The 14873-nt window shown below is 48.0% G+C and overlaps 1 protein-coding gene across 1 annotated transcript in view; it reads left to right on the forward strand.

Annotated features, from left to right (window-relative positions):
- Positions 1–214: 214 nt before the first annotated feature.
- The window catches only part of ATP8B3 (ATPase phospholipid transporting 8B3), a 45072-nt gene continuing 30413 nt past the window's right edge, over positions 215–14873 (forward strand). The window contains exons 1-2 of the mRNA XM_006275618.4: positions 215–323; positions 14486–14560. Coding sequence (XP_006275680.3) covers positions 14506–14560 — 55 coding nt within the window. The 5' untranslated portion in view covers positions 215–323; positions 14486–14505. The remainder of the gene's footprint in view (positions 324–14485; positions 14561–14873) is intronic.

Consider the following 14873-nt stretch of genomic DNA (forward strand, 5'->3'; position numbering starts at 1 on the left):
AAGCTGCAGCTGTCTGTGCTGTGGCAGGAGTGCAAGGGCTGACCTGGGATGAAAGGGTTTTGTTTGCAGGGCTGGAGAGAAGCGATCTGTGCAGGCTCCGTCAGCAGCCTCTGCTCTCCACTCCTGCAGAGATTCTGGGAGGAGCATGGCCCTCCCCACTCCCTGCCTCTTTCCCTCTCTCTCTCTCCATTGTATTTAAAAGCAACAAGTGCCACCGAGTACCTTTCCAGTCTTCTTCTTCTGCCCGGGTCCTGGTCTCTTCAGGGTGAGAGAGACGGAAGGGTTATGATCTGCAGTGGGATCCAAATAGACCCTGGAGCTGGGTAAGCAGAAGGGCCCGGGTTGCTAGTGTCATTTATAGATCTGTTGTGGTTCATGTCTCCAGTGTTGCTGTCCAGCAGCAGCATAATCAGACCTTTGGGGACCAGAGCGGGAGGTGGCAACTGTCCTTTCTGACATGTTCGAACAAGCACGATGATAACCTCCCCAACCAGGCGGGGGAGTGGGAGCATTAGGGGGCCTTTGTGTGGGAGACTAGGGAGTCCTGCACATTGGCTTTCCATATGGAGTCAAGTTGGAGTTGATGTTATGAAGCTCATAGGGGTGACTGTGGTAAGGGGAGAGGGAAGGCAGCTACTGAAGAGCTATAGCTTTTAACTGGGTGGTTATATCATCAAAAGAATGGCAGAAAAGCTGTTGACTTCTGGTTCAGAAGTAGGGTAGCTATGAACAAGGGTATTCCCATTGAACAGCGACATGGTTAGCTCTGCCAGCCTGAAGTCAGGATAGAGAGGCACTTTTATAGACTAACTAAATCAGAGATGTATAAGCTGTCATGATCCTGTGTTCACTTTATGAGAGGCAGGTCTCAACACTGCCTTTCCCATTGAATCCAGTGAATGCAATGACCATCCTGAATGCTGTGTGCAGTTCTGATTCCCACATCTCCAGAAAGGATGTAGTAGAAGTAGAAAAGCTGCAGAGAAGGGCAACCAAAATGATCAGGGGCGTGGAGCAGTTGCTATGCCAGGAGAGACTGAAAAGGCTAGGAGTCTTCAGTTTAGGAAAGAGAGGGCGAGAGGGGATATATAACATCATGAAGGGTGTGGACCAAGTGAACAGGGAGCTATTGTTCATCAAGTCCCAGAATACTAGGACTAGGGGGCACCCACTGAAATTAGTCGGTGACAGGTTTAAAACTAACAAGAGAAAGTACTTTTTTATGTAATGTGTAGTTAACTCATGGAATTCAGTGCCGTAGGATGTGGTAGAGGCAGATAGTTTGGCCAGTTCAAAAAAGGGACTGGATAAATTAATGGATAATAGATTTGTTAAAGGCTATTGAACAGACCATTTGGAAATAGTTCCTCTGGCATCTCTAAATTAATACTGTGAATGCCAAGGGGAGGGTACTGAATAGGGGTTAGGTTACTCTAGAGAGATCTGGTTAATGCCCTCCCTCTATAGGATCCACTTCTGCCACTGTTTGAGACTGATACCAGGCTAGATGGACCATTGGTCTGACGCTGTATGGCACTTCTTAAGTTCTTTTAACAGTTGTTGTCTGCCATCATCTCCTTCTTTCTCTCTTTCCCTCTCATCTGCGATGAAGTCACTGTTGCATTTGGGCATCTTAGTTCCCCGAGTTTCCTTCAAATGGCCATAAGTGTTTCTATAACAGCTACTGCTCACTCCCTGTGTGGGAGAAATCTGGAAGTGCAAACACTGTGCAAAAGCACTCCAGCAAGGCAACCTGAATGGACTAGAACAGTGTGTTAGTTAAGCTGCCTGCACTCCCTGCACGGACGCTGATTCAGGATAAGCACGTGCCTACACAGAGCTTACTGCAGTTTAACGAATCCACTTTCAGTTTACATGGCTGATTCAGATCACTTTTGCTGGGTCTCCCAGTGTAGGCCCATCCTGTAAATGCAGAGATGGTCTGAAGTGTCTAACCATTAAGTCTAGAGTGCCCTTGCTCCCACTCCCTGGATGCTACAGAAAAAACCTCTCCTGGGCTCAGTCATCCTTCTCTCCATGCCAGTGCTGCTGCTAAGCTGTATTTCACAAGTTCAAATGGCATCTTTTGGGCAAAGCCAAAGAAAAGCCAATCTCCCTTCCTCTCTAGGAAGGTGGAAAAGCCCATAGCTCTCAACAGGAGGCATCCTGTCCTGGGGCTCTGGACTTCATTTCTTCCTGCCCGGGATGCAGGCTGCTGTGTGTGATTCCTTTGCCTGGCCTGTGCTCCCTGTGTGCTAGGTAATATACCTTAGGCAGGCCACGTAAAGGGCTGTTTGCTGGGGTCTGGCATTCTTACCACTGAAAGATATGAGGCTAAGTGAACATCCCATTACGCTATAGTCTGGTCATAAGGGCATTGGAGTGGGCATCAGGAGCATAAGCTCCATTCCCAGCTCTGCTGGGTGACCTGGGGTAAGTTATTTGCCATGCCTGTTTCAAAGATAATGGGAGTGACCTCTTAAAAGATTTACTGACATAACACGAGATTGCAGCTGGGCTTCAGGTGTATTTGTGTTTCGTGATCATGAATGGGCAGAGGTGGGGACAGTGGTAATAGCAAGGCTGAGTTGTAGTAGGAAGGGAGTGAGGGTAACACAGGTGGAGAGCATTGTGCCATTCATTTATTCCTGTTCCTATGAGGACAGACACCTTGCATCACTTCTAGTGACAGAGACTTACCTGCCAGTTCCCTTCTTATACAGGGAGCTCTTCCTCACACTCAAGTCAATGCAGCTACTTCCCTGCACAACAGCCCGGGCCCTAGCAGATCCTGACACAGAGGGCCTGGCTGTCAGTGTGCCGTCCTACCTTCCTGCGCTGCTGCTGGGTTCATTTGCTCTCATAACGAATGTGAAATCAAGCACTGGTAATGCAACATCAGGGTCACTCCTTCCACAGTAAAGGGTCTCCCAAACTCACGGCTAGCTCACTTGATTGCTTGGTGAATCTGAGAAGAGCAGTAAAGGACTACAGGGTGCTTCCCTTCCTTGGATACCTACAACACAGAGCTGGAGGGGAAGCCGTTTCCCCCAGGCTGATTCTCTTGTCTCTCCTCTGTAGCTGGCCAAGGAGGAGCGGAGGTTAGGGGCAGCCTTGTGTCCAGCTCCCCAAGCCCCACTGGAATGGGATAAAGTGCTGGTGCATGTGACTAGCTTTCAACGTCCCTGCTCTGCTCCTGGGGCCACAGCTGCCCCATAGCTTTGCTCCAGCCCAGCCCTGTGTGCTGCTCTGCACTGGCTCTGATTTGCCATGCTGTAACACTGAGGAAGCTGAGAGGCATTTATGCCCAGTGTAAGCAAGGACAGGTCTGCAGAATGAAATTAGGTAAGGTTCACACCTTGGACATTGCACAGCCTTACTTCTGGCATGACCGGTGAGTTGGAAAGGCATTCAGTAGGATTGGGTTACAGCACGGTAATCCTGCAGGTACTTGGCAAGGGGTGTTGAATTCAAGCATCATAGTTTAAGCTCTAGCTCCCAGGGCTGCTGAGGTCCTTGTGCCTGAAGTACTGGCCCATCTCCTGCTGACCCTCTGAGGTTTCCTGGGTGGGACACTGAGATAAACTACAGGTTAAGTGACTTTCCCTGAGCTGCATTGACGATCAATGCCTGAACCAAGAACTGAACTGACGTTTCTGGAGTTCCCAGCTAGTTCCCTAAGACACCCAGCTCCTTTCCTTTCCTGTCACTGGCGTTTGACTACTTGCTTTGGGAACCTTTGTGGTCTATGTAGGTACAGGGTCTAAAATAGTCCCTCATTGCTGGCTGGATCCTCCAGACTCTTGTGCAGTACACATAAGCAGCAGCAATAATAATAGGATGGGTGATTATTTCTGTTGATAATCTACGTGTGGGCAGGGCGGAAGCAGGGAGAGAGTTCAGGCTGGGTTTGAATATGGAGTATCGGGGTGGATATGAACTGGCTGGGCGTTCCCTGTATAAGGGACAGTGTGGGACAAAGGTGGTAATAATGGTGTGGGAGAAGGTCACTGTCTGGCATCACTGGATGAGGGGAAAGACCACAGGTGCCAGGGCAAGAGTTTCTGGGTCCTATTTGCAAAGGTGCCCAAGTCAGTTTTGAGGGGTCTTCAATCCCTTAGACACTTCAGAAAAGCTTACCCTGTGTTGCTTATGCAGATAGCTAGGTCTCTGTTCACCGTTGGCCCATGACCCCTTTGTGCCTGCCAGCGATGCCCAGGGAACACACCTGTGCCAGCGAGAGATCATGCCATGAGGCTACACCAGCCTTTCCAGCTACTGACTGTAGAGGAGGATGCAACTGCTTCTCTATCCCTGCACTGGTGGGACATGAATTCCCTTCCCCAGCCCTTTGTGTAGAGACGGCGGAGGGCTTGGTTGGTGGGACATTAGAAAGGGCTTGAGGAGATGTGGGTTCTAGTTTAAAGTCCCTCTGACCTGGGGCAATCATGGTCTCTCCTGCTTTGTCTGTTGTGTCCATTTTGCTTGTAATCCCCGTGGGACAGGAGCTGTCTCTGGTGGCACAGATGTACAGCATCTAACGCTCTGGGGTCCTGATGTCCTACAGCCTCTCTGCTGTAGGAATTATAGCGGGGCCCTGCAGTCTCTGTGCCCCACTGTCTTGCAACAGTTGTTTGCCCGCAGGGAATTTTCTGCCCGTTTATTTCTGCCCCATCCTCTGCTCTTCTCTGGCCTCCGTTCGGCTTCCTCCATCAAGTGCTTTGGATTTACTGCTCGCTGTTTATTTTCTAGTTGCCTGCACTGGACAAGTCCAGCCTTTATTGCCTGATACCATGCAAGGCTGCAAGCATGGTCCCACGTCCTCGTACTAGCCCTGGTGTCTGCTTCCCTAGCATAGTTTAGCAACTGCCTTCTTCTGAGCTAGTCGGATGGCAAGTCAGCAAAATGCAAGGGCCTGAATCTCTGCTTCAGAGTTAAGATCAAGTAACATGTGGCTGAATAGGAACAGTGGGGTTGTCCAGCTGCCACTCACAGATACAAATGACCGCACAAAACCAGGAAGTCTCAGGCCCCTGATACAATTATGCTGTCCCCTGCTAAGGACACGCTCTTCCAGGGGAATGTGCTGTTCTGTACCTTCCCGGAGCCGATTATTGTTGCTTATACATTAGGTCTGAGCAGCTGCCATTCCTTTGTACTGGTCTTTGTACAAACACAGTGAGGGATAGTCTCTTACAACTTAAACAGACAAGACAGACAAAAGGAGGCAGGTGCAACCCATTCACCATCACAACTCGGATCGGTGGCAGAGCTGGGAACAGAACACGGCTCTCCTGGGGCTTGAGCCAGAGCCCTCCCTGCTCGATGCCACTGCCCGTTTTAAATGGACCCAGAGGCTGATTTCTGAAAAGCAGGCATGTTGGGGTGTCCCAGAAAGGTAGGCCACACAGTGCAGAGCTTGGATAATGGAAAGTTCAGGGGCTAAGGATTAGGTTAACTACCTGCAAACTGCTAATACAGAGTGGGGCTGGCTTAGGTGTTAGGTGATCTGAGTACCCAGACGCTGGGAATGAGGTGCCTGATTTGCACAGATATTTTTCACTTGTACTTAGTGGTAACGGGGCCATGTAATCCGTGTGCAGAAAGGAGTTTAGGGGGCTACCAGAGAGGGCATGATTAAGAGTTGGTGAATTAAAATTAAAAGAGGGGGCATATTAGGTTGACTACAAGGGATTTTCTCCTGCTGGAGATCACTGCATTGTGGAAAAGCTTCCACAGGGGAGGGGGGGCAAAGATTTAATAAACAGCCTGGTTAAAGCTCTGAAAGTGGATTGTAGGGGATGAGCCTGGGCCAAGGCAGTGGACTAGATTGGGTAATTCAGTTATACCCAACCAGGGTGGCACAGGAAGGGTGAGGAGATCAGCAGATAAGGGCAGGCTCAGGCTCCCGGCGTGCAGTAGACAAGGGAAGGTACTTCTGCGCATACTGTCTGGCCTCTCTGCAAGGAGATGGGCACTCTAATGACTAGGCCCTGCACTGTAATGAAAAGATAAATGTTTAAAATGGGGTGCAGCTCAATTTGCAAAAGGTACAGAGGCAGGCCTCGAGCCTAAACAGGTTGATGTAATCAATGAACATTCATTATAATGGCAAAGTCCAAGCCAGGGTCTGCTATAGCCCAGCTCTGCCTGTTCTTCACCCTGAGGGAAGTCACAGATGGCACCTAACAGGGTTTTCTCAGCTCGGTGGTGGATTTGTATTTATTTCAATGGGCAAAGCCAGGGCAGATTTGTATGGAGGTTATACAACATTTCTGAAGGGATCCTGGTGCCCAGACAGGCAGACAAGTAAGATGTAAGCCAATAGACCTGGTCCAGCTCTTCCTCTTCCTGCAAGAAGTCTATGATGTGCTTTGTATTTTAAAACCAATGCAGGAGGAAGCAGAGCAGTTGAATAAAGTATCCAGAAATAGAGTAGATGGGACGATGCTACTTAGATTTCAAAGGCAGCAGCAGTTTCCATGCACAACTCTGGGTTTGGTTTGGTTTCCGTGCGCCATTATCAATAAAAGCCTGATACAGAAAACTATTTTTTTGATGTCTTGCTGTGAACAGAAAGGGGTAGGAAGCCACTTGAGGATAGAAACCTCTTCTGCGAGCAATAGGCATCGGCGTGGAGGACAGGTGGCGTTAACATAGAAAAGCATCTGACCTACCGTTAGCATTAAGTAGAGACTCCAAGCACTGTCAACAGCAAGAGATGGTCCCTGTCCTGAATAGCTTGCATTCAAAATGGCCCAGGAAGGATTATTACGCCCACTTTGCAGTCGAAGCATTCAGGTGCAGAGAGAAGCGACTTGCTCACGGTCACGCAGGAATCAGTGGCTCAGGCAAAGCTGCCGAGATCCTGACTCCCATCCAGAGGCATTAAAGACGAGGCCAGGCTTCCTTTCTGCCCTGGGGGACACTTTTCATGCTGAGCCATGGATGGTAGGATTTAAACATCCTGAAATGTCCCAAATGCTGAGAAGAGCTGTAATGCATTCTGCAAAAATAGGCTGCAGAAAGGTTTCCCCACCCCACTTGTCAATCGATCTAGTGCCTAAACCCCCACTGCAACCAGCACCCAGGCAGCTCCCAGTGTCGTATCACAGTCTGCTGACCTCAGGGAGTCCTCCCCTTTCCCAGAAACTATGGGGACCTCTCTAGTGTGCATCCCTTTTCTCCGGCGTGGGGCAGGAGGGAAGGGATGCACCGGGGAGCCTGCAGAGCCATTACACTTGACTTGGCTCAGCAGTGCTACCCCGCTCTGACTTGCCTCTTTCCTTTTGCCCTTAGTAAAAATGGCCGCCATCTCCCCATAGTCTTTTATGGAATGTGAAGCTCCGGCGGCCCGGAGTCAAGTTGGCTATCACCAACCCTCCTGAGTGGGTGTGCCCTTAGTAAAGATGGCCACCACTTCCTATTGTTGGCAGCTGGGCTGCCCTCAAGCAAGATGGCCGCTCCTCCTTCACCAGGTGTGCCCCAAGCAAGAGACAGTGAGGGGAAAGGTCAGGAAGGAGCCAGGGGAGGATGGAAAGGGGCATGTGAGTCCTGGGAGGGAGGCGGGCGGAGCTCAGAGGTGCGTGCCAGGACCAAGGCAGCCTTGGCACGGCAGATGAAAGGCCGGGCGTAGGGTGGGGCCTGGGCTGAGCGAGCGTGGGTGTGGAGGCCGGGAAGGGGAAGGGTGGGGGGGACGGGACGGGGACACTTGGATGTCAAAGGGCTGGGGGGCTGGCTCCAGGCCCGAGGACCTGAGGAGGAGGTAGGGGCCGGGGGCCTGAGCAAAATGGATGCACGGGCAGAAGGACAAGACGGCGGGGCTGGGTTGGCACCGGGCCTGCCCCAGGTGACGGGGCATGGTGAGTGGGATCTGCCTGCAAGGACCCAGGAGGGCGGCCCGCGTTTGTGGCTGGCTGTCCTCGCATTCGGTCTCCCGGCGTGCAAGGCCTGGCCACGACGGGACTGGGGCCTCCTGTGCGCCCCGTGCTGCTCCGCGTCCCGTCTCCTGGCGTCCGCGCGCTACGGGCAGGACCCCGCGGCGGTCGGGTGCCGTCTGCACGCCGGTGGTGGCAGGCGGAGGGCTGCGTTCCTTGTCGCTCGGGGCTTGGTCGGCCTGTCTCGAGCAGGTCTTCGGGAGAGGTCCGACGTAACATTTAGTGCCATGGGGTCAACTCTCACGAGCTGGTTGGCGCTTTTCGGACAAGCCCAGCTCCTGATTGTCGGAAAGAAATGAGATTTTAGGATTTAATTATCAGCGCAGAGACCAAAAGGTTAAAACAGACCCCTCCCAAAATGTCTGGACACTTAAAAAAAAAATTATCATGAATTTTAAGCCAATTGTACGATTTTGTGCGGAGACTGAATCATGATTTTGCTGGGCGACTTTATTTTTTTCTTCAATGAATTGTAAATCTGCTTAAAAATGGAGTTTCAAGGGGACCCAAACCATGCACAAACCCAGGGCAAATTTGGTGAATAGTTTTGGGTGAAAATGTGAAGGACTTTTTCCAAAAGACGATGACATTTTCTTTGCTTAAACGCTTTTAAAATGACTGATTGCACTCGAAATTCAGAAATGTTGCTTTACATTAGTTTCTAAAGGAAACCTTTTTTGCCTCTGTTTCAAAATGACATTTTTTTTGTTAAAAAAACGTGACTTGCATTAAAAAAAAATGGTTAAGCAAAAGGTCTAAATAACCTGAAAATGAAGCCAATTAGTTTGGGTCAAATGAAGTACTTGGAACTGATATGATCCAATATGTTCATTTTGCTGAAAATGTTCTGTGTTGGTTTGACCAAAACTGATTTTTTTCCCCCTTTTTCAGCTAGGCCATTGAATCAAAAATCCAAGATTCATTTAGCTCTAACAGGCCCTGGGGCTGGCAGTCTGCTATTGCTTTCAGTGGGTCGTGCAGGGAGAAATGGTTGGAGAACTATTCTTTTAAGTGTGCACAAGACAGAATTGAATCAGAAGTGTGTTGATTCTACACAACCGATGGGAGTAAAAAGCTGTAAAAGCTTTAGTCTCCAAAAAAAAGCATTTAAATCTCTTTAGTTAAACCAGCAATTCTTATCCCAGAGTGCCGTGAGATCTGCTTAAGGGTGCCGTGAAATATCAACTCTGTTAGGAGTGCAAATGCCTACACCTGATCCACAAGATAAACCCGCGTCCACTTGAACGCAGCTGTTTGGTTCCCAGGAGACGAGAAGCAGCGGCACACGTTGTACTGCTGCTGCTCGTCCCCAGGGAATGCCTGCGCCACGTGCCCTCTGGTGCGTGGCAGGTTGACGTGGGTGGGGTCGGGGGAGCCTGGGGCCAGCATTTGTACTGGTCCCAGCAGACTTACCTGGGGGGCCAGAAGCTGCAACTGTGGCGCTCCTGCATCTGGGAGCCTGGCTGGCAGCTTGTGTGGGGCTCCGGCCAGCCAGGCTCTGGTTTTGGGCAGCGTGCAATGCCACTATGTGCACCATCCTGCTTTTTCTTTCCATGCGGGTTTTTTTGACCGCGAGGTCAAAACCCTGTCCTGTGCTGCAAGGTATCAGTGCGGCGAACACCTAAATATGTGGTGTGTGGTGCCACGGATGCGTCTGCGGCACACACACCGCACAGCTGTGCTCAGCTGGATGCAGCCAGAGATTTCAAATTAGGTATCCATAGCATCAAAAACATTCGAACCTGTTGTGGTCTTTTTGGAATTCATTGCAAGAGAAGAAATGCTCTGTTCCTTTTCTCTAGTCAAGAAATGAGGGAAAATTGAGAGCCGGCATTTTCCAAGGGCAGGCTTGAGTCTAAACGGGTCAAGACCCACTGAGTCAAATGCAACCCCCTCTGTGAAGACTCTTCGTGTTTGAGAAACTCATGCAAGTTTAGTTGAAGTTAATTGGGATATGTCTCTTAAGCCAAACTCAAGCAGGCCACTCTTAAACCAAAAGAGGAGTGCCCACATGGATTTGCCTCTGATTTACCAAACTAGAGTAGGTTTCTGTGTACACAAGGCAATATTTTTGCTACCTGAAAGTTTGTATTTTCAGTGATGGATGCTAGCACTGTTGATGAAGGCTGTAGGGTCTACTAAAAACAAGCAGGAATTTATAGCCAGGTCCCAATTGGAGGGCCTAAGGAATCAGGTGGCTTAGGTTTCCCATTTCTGGGATGGTACTGAGTAACAAACCCCACATATATATAGCCTTGCCATTTCAGGCCCTGCCAGGCTTTCACACCCATAAGAGGCTTCCTCTGGCCTGAAGGTCTGAAGGCGTAAGACGAGGCATAGCTCAAAAGCTACAGGTATGGAGCATGTGGGAGTTACTGATGAGGAAAGGAGGTAGGAAGGACTGAGGTAGGGATTAAAGAAGGGTTGGAAGGAGGAGAGAAGTGGACAGTTGGCAGATGAGGGCATGGAGGCTTTGCCAGGCGGAAAGGGTGGCATGATGGGCACGAAGGAGATGCGAGGAAAGAAGAAAGGGAAGAGCACAAATGGGGCCAAGGGGATTGAGGAACGGAGTTCTCCAGTAAAACTGGATTATGCATGTAGCTGAGACCATCTCTTTTCCAACCCCAGGAAGCTCTGCACAGCTAGGAAACTACAGGAAGCCTCAGAGCTCGCTGCTTGCCAGTCACCTTTCACTAGCTTGAGCTGGACGGCTGCCCTGACAGCAGATTAGTGCCTGTTCCAGCATGCCTAGTTTATAATTTTTATCTTTAATTATCTGGGTGATGAGTGATATTTATACAGGGGCTAAGAGGTTTCTTGGATCTAAACTTGCAGCATATTTTTTTCTTGGAAATATTTCTTGGCTGCTTTGACTTTCTTTTCTCTGCTCATTCTTTCATTCATTCTTTGTTCTTTCATTCTTTGTTTCTCGCTGTTGTACTGGCTTTCAGTTCACATTTTTCCCCAGGATCAGTTTTCTGTTATATCTGTTTGGAGCAGTAGTTAATCCCCCTGTGTTTATACACACACAGACACACAGCTTCCATTTCAACCCTGTGCCTCCAATCCTGCCAAGTGCAGGTGCTTAATTAGCTCAGGTTTGGTTTGGCAGGAGCTGGGAACATCACTAATTCTGAGCTGATGAACAATCCAAGCAGAAATAGTAATAGCACTAATTATTCATTAATACAATAGGTTGCAGAAATGTGAAGTCCAGCGGGGATATCTTCGAGACTGGAACTTTTCCCTGAGCAAAAAAGGCCTCTTCTGAAGGTTCGTCCCCAGTTAAATCTTAGATCATCTTGGCCTACTTGATGCTTTTCAGCTGGAGTCAGTAAAATACAGGTTCAGGCCCTCCATAGGATTGGTTCTGCTTTTGGAGAATTGCATTTTTAAGGAAAATTCTATATATTTAGGCTAGATCAGTGATTTTCGACCAGGGTGCCTTGAGATCCTTTCAAGGGTGCCATGGGATGCCATGCAACGTTAGCACTCTTAGGAGTGCGAACATGATTCACAGGATAAACCCAGAGATTTCAACTAGGAATCAACAGTGTTAAAAAACATTTGGACTCGTGGCCTCTCTGAGTTCCTTGCCACAAAAAAGCTGCTCTATCATTTTTCTGTAGTAGTCGGAAACAAAATGATAACTAAGAGCTGGCATTTTCCGAGGGGTATGTTGAGTCTAAAAGGATTGAGACAATAGGCTAGACTTTTGCGTGGGCCAATATTAGGAGAGTTGGTAGGAACAGGACAGAGGTCCCCAGTAGCAATTCTGGCTGACTCAGCTAAAATTCATCCTCGGATATTCCCAGGCTGTGCACAGACGTTCAAAGAAGAGCCCAGGTAAAACCGTGGCTCTTGCACTCCTTGTTCTTCTCCATCCCTTTGAGGCACCTACTGGCTGTGGATCAGTAGAAGGAAGCAGGGACTATGCTGTCTGCAGGGACTAAGGTGAAGGGACTCTGAAGAGCAGCTAATTAGTCATTGTCTCTTCTGCTGTTCCTAATCTGCTCTTTGGTAAGTAGACAAGGTTCTTTGAGTGGATCTGATATCTTTTATGAGACCAACTGCTTTGGTAAGTAGGAATTTATTCATACTTTTTCCTCTTCTGAAACCAGTGGCAACATTTCCAATGGCTTACCTGGGAGGAAGGTGAGTGAGGGGCCTGCATGAGTGAGTGAGCACTGGGGAGCAGGGAGGAATGTGGGAGCCTGAAAATGTTGTAGGCAAAATCTTCATAGACACCTCAATCAGACTTCCCTGAATCTGTGGCATGGGTCAATATGTTATGTATTTGGGGGCAAGAGATGAACAGGTGAATTATAATGTATATAAAGGAGATTCTCTTACTCTGGCTGCTAGACACAGACAAACCACATGGATCACTCTGGTTTTCTAGTTCCTGGGCTGTGTTGCTCATTATTACTGCGCAAAGTCTGTAAGGTTTGGTGTTGGTTAATTCACAGCTTTTAAGGTTTGATTGCTTCTCTGTGTGCAGATGTTCTTATTTGGAAATCAAGTGTCCTATTTTGAAAGTCCGATCTAATGCAGTTATTGATGTGCATGTTATGTGTAGAGCAGCTTTTGGTTTGGACTCGGCAGTCATGAGGGGGTTGGGAACTGTTTTACAGGGATCTGGTTTTCCAAAAGTTTAGGTGAGTTCAGTTTGGGCTCATTTGATCTTGCTCTTTCTATAGCATGTTACAAGTGCCTCCCTAAATCTTCTTGTACAGGGGAAACTAGTATCAAACTAAATTTTACTGCCTTCTATTTGGAGTGATAGGAAGAGAGGGAGGGAGGGAGACAGCAATGAAAGACTAGAAAAAAAATGAGAAAAGGAGATGATCAAAGGAAAGAGAGAAAAAATAATGGCAAGGAACGCTTGTACATGGGATTATTTACTAAGTAGATAGTTACTACTTTATACCTCACTAACTCCTTTCATCTAAGGATCACAAAGCATTTCACAATTAATCTCCCTAACATCCCTGTGGGGGAAGGTCACTGTATTACAGAGTGTAAGGGAAATCTTACCATTGATGCAGGCATCTGGTCTCTGTCTAGGGTCTCATGGTAGGAGATGACAGAATTCCTCCTACTTACTGATAGCCTCCAGTGATTTCCTGTAACCTCTGGAGGGGGAAAAATATCTTAGAGTTGTCCTGGGAGCGGGGCTGGATTTAAATGGGGTCGAGATATAACCCACGTCTACGCCATTGTGTCAGCTGGTAGTGCCAGTCTTGCTAGTCTAGCAAGTTTTCTCATATTTCTGAGAGAACCCCCTCCCCGCAAACGTGGCCAGATCCTGAAGCTCTTATTCAGATACCCTCTGCTTTGATGTCAATGGGAGTCTTGTCTCTGTAGTATCTGAATAAGCATAAAAATCCATGAGCTGTAAATCTGATTTACCCTGGGAACAAACGCCCAAGGGAAGAGGTGGATTCTCCATCTCTTGATGTTTTCAGATCAAGAGCAGGTGCTTTTCTAGGATTCATGCTTTGGTCAAATATAAGGTTTTGAGCTGGATGCGGGACTGACTGAGTGAAATGCTATGGAATCTGATGGATTGCAGGGGGAATAGTATATGCTAAGCATTGCCAGAAGCCCCTTACAGTGTTCATCTATATGTATGCTTGGGGGAATAAGGCTGCTTGCTTCTTTTGCATTAAACATGCAAACCATTACCACTTGAGCTAAACTAGACTTGTAATTAATCCTAGTAGCAGGACCCCTTTGGCATCTACAGGATAGCATGGTGTGGCTACATCACTGACATCCTGACATGCAAAACCACTTCATTGCTTCAAGGACCTCAAGACTGTACCTACAGTTATTTGATCCGGAGACAAATGCTCCTGAACTCTGAAGAAGTTTGGATGCGAGTTTAGATTCGTATCTGATTGCTGTCTGTCCTTCTGTCCAAGTAAAGCAGTGGAAATGACCTGAGGTCTCAAGAGAAATTATAAGTTAGAGACTGGATTTATTCCCACCATAAGTGATTTCAGTCCCCGGGGATTAACAGCCACATAAATCAGCAGTGAGTTTACCACGTGACTGCTTTATTTAGAAGATTAAGAAGAAATATGATAGAAAAAAGTAACATGATGAGTGGGCAATTGCCAGTCAGGCCTGTATGAACCTTAGTATTTGAAAAACAAAACATTTTTGTTGAAGAGATGTTGCCGTTACAACATATGGAAGAATAATACTTTTTTTACCCAACACGTAAGCAACCTGTGATACCTATTGTTGTGGGATATAAACTTGAGGCAGGGATTTAGGAAGATTGGGTATCAATATGAATAATTTGTATTTACACCTGCTGGGGTATTAATGACATCTGTCTTATTGGAGGCCTCTGGGTAGAGGTTTGTCATTATCTGGAGTCAAGAGGAAATTTTCCCATTCTGCACCAGAGGACTTAAAGAGCCAGTTCAGGGATAATATTGTTAAGCGCACTGTCACCTTGTGAAAGGAGAAATTAAATGCAATGTGAGGTGGTGGTGGTTACTCTGGCACTGATACTTGGTCCTCTTGCTTTCTAGATTCTTGCGCTGCCGTCAGCATGGCTGATCAGAAGGTGTCCACGAGCTGTCTGAATGGAAAGAAGCAGCAGTCAGGTCAGTGCAAGACAGTGTGGTGGGAGGTGCATTGGCATTGAGTTTATGGGCAAGTGCGGACTGGATTAGAGGCATCTGAGACAGAGGTAGAAGTGTGAAAGGCATGAGGGGGCCCATGGAAAGTAGGCTGTGATACAACAGATAGAGTTAGGGAATTTAGCCCAGAACTTGCTGCTCAGCAGTATCTATAGCTATGCTAATTTGCCAGTGCATAGTTATGTCACTAAACCATAAGGGATTGTCCCTGGGGGCAAATGCTTGAGAAATTTCAGATCTGGGAGTGTCTTTGCAGTAGCTGGAATTCACGCTTCCA

The sequence above is a fragment of the Alligator mississippiensis genome, chromosome 16, assembly GCF_030867095.1.
Source record: "Alligator mississippiensis isolate rAllMis1 chromosome 16, rAllMis1, whole genome shotgun sequence".
Lineage (NCBI taxonomy): Eukaryota > Metazoa > Chordata > Crocodylia > Alligatoridae > Alligator > Alligator mississippiensis.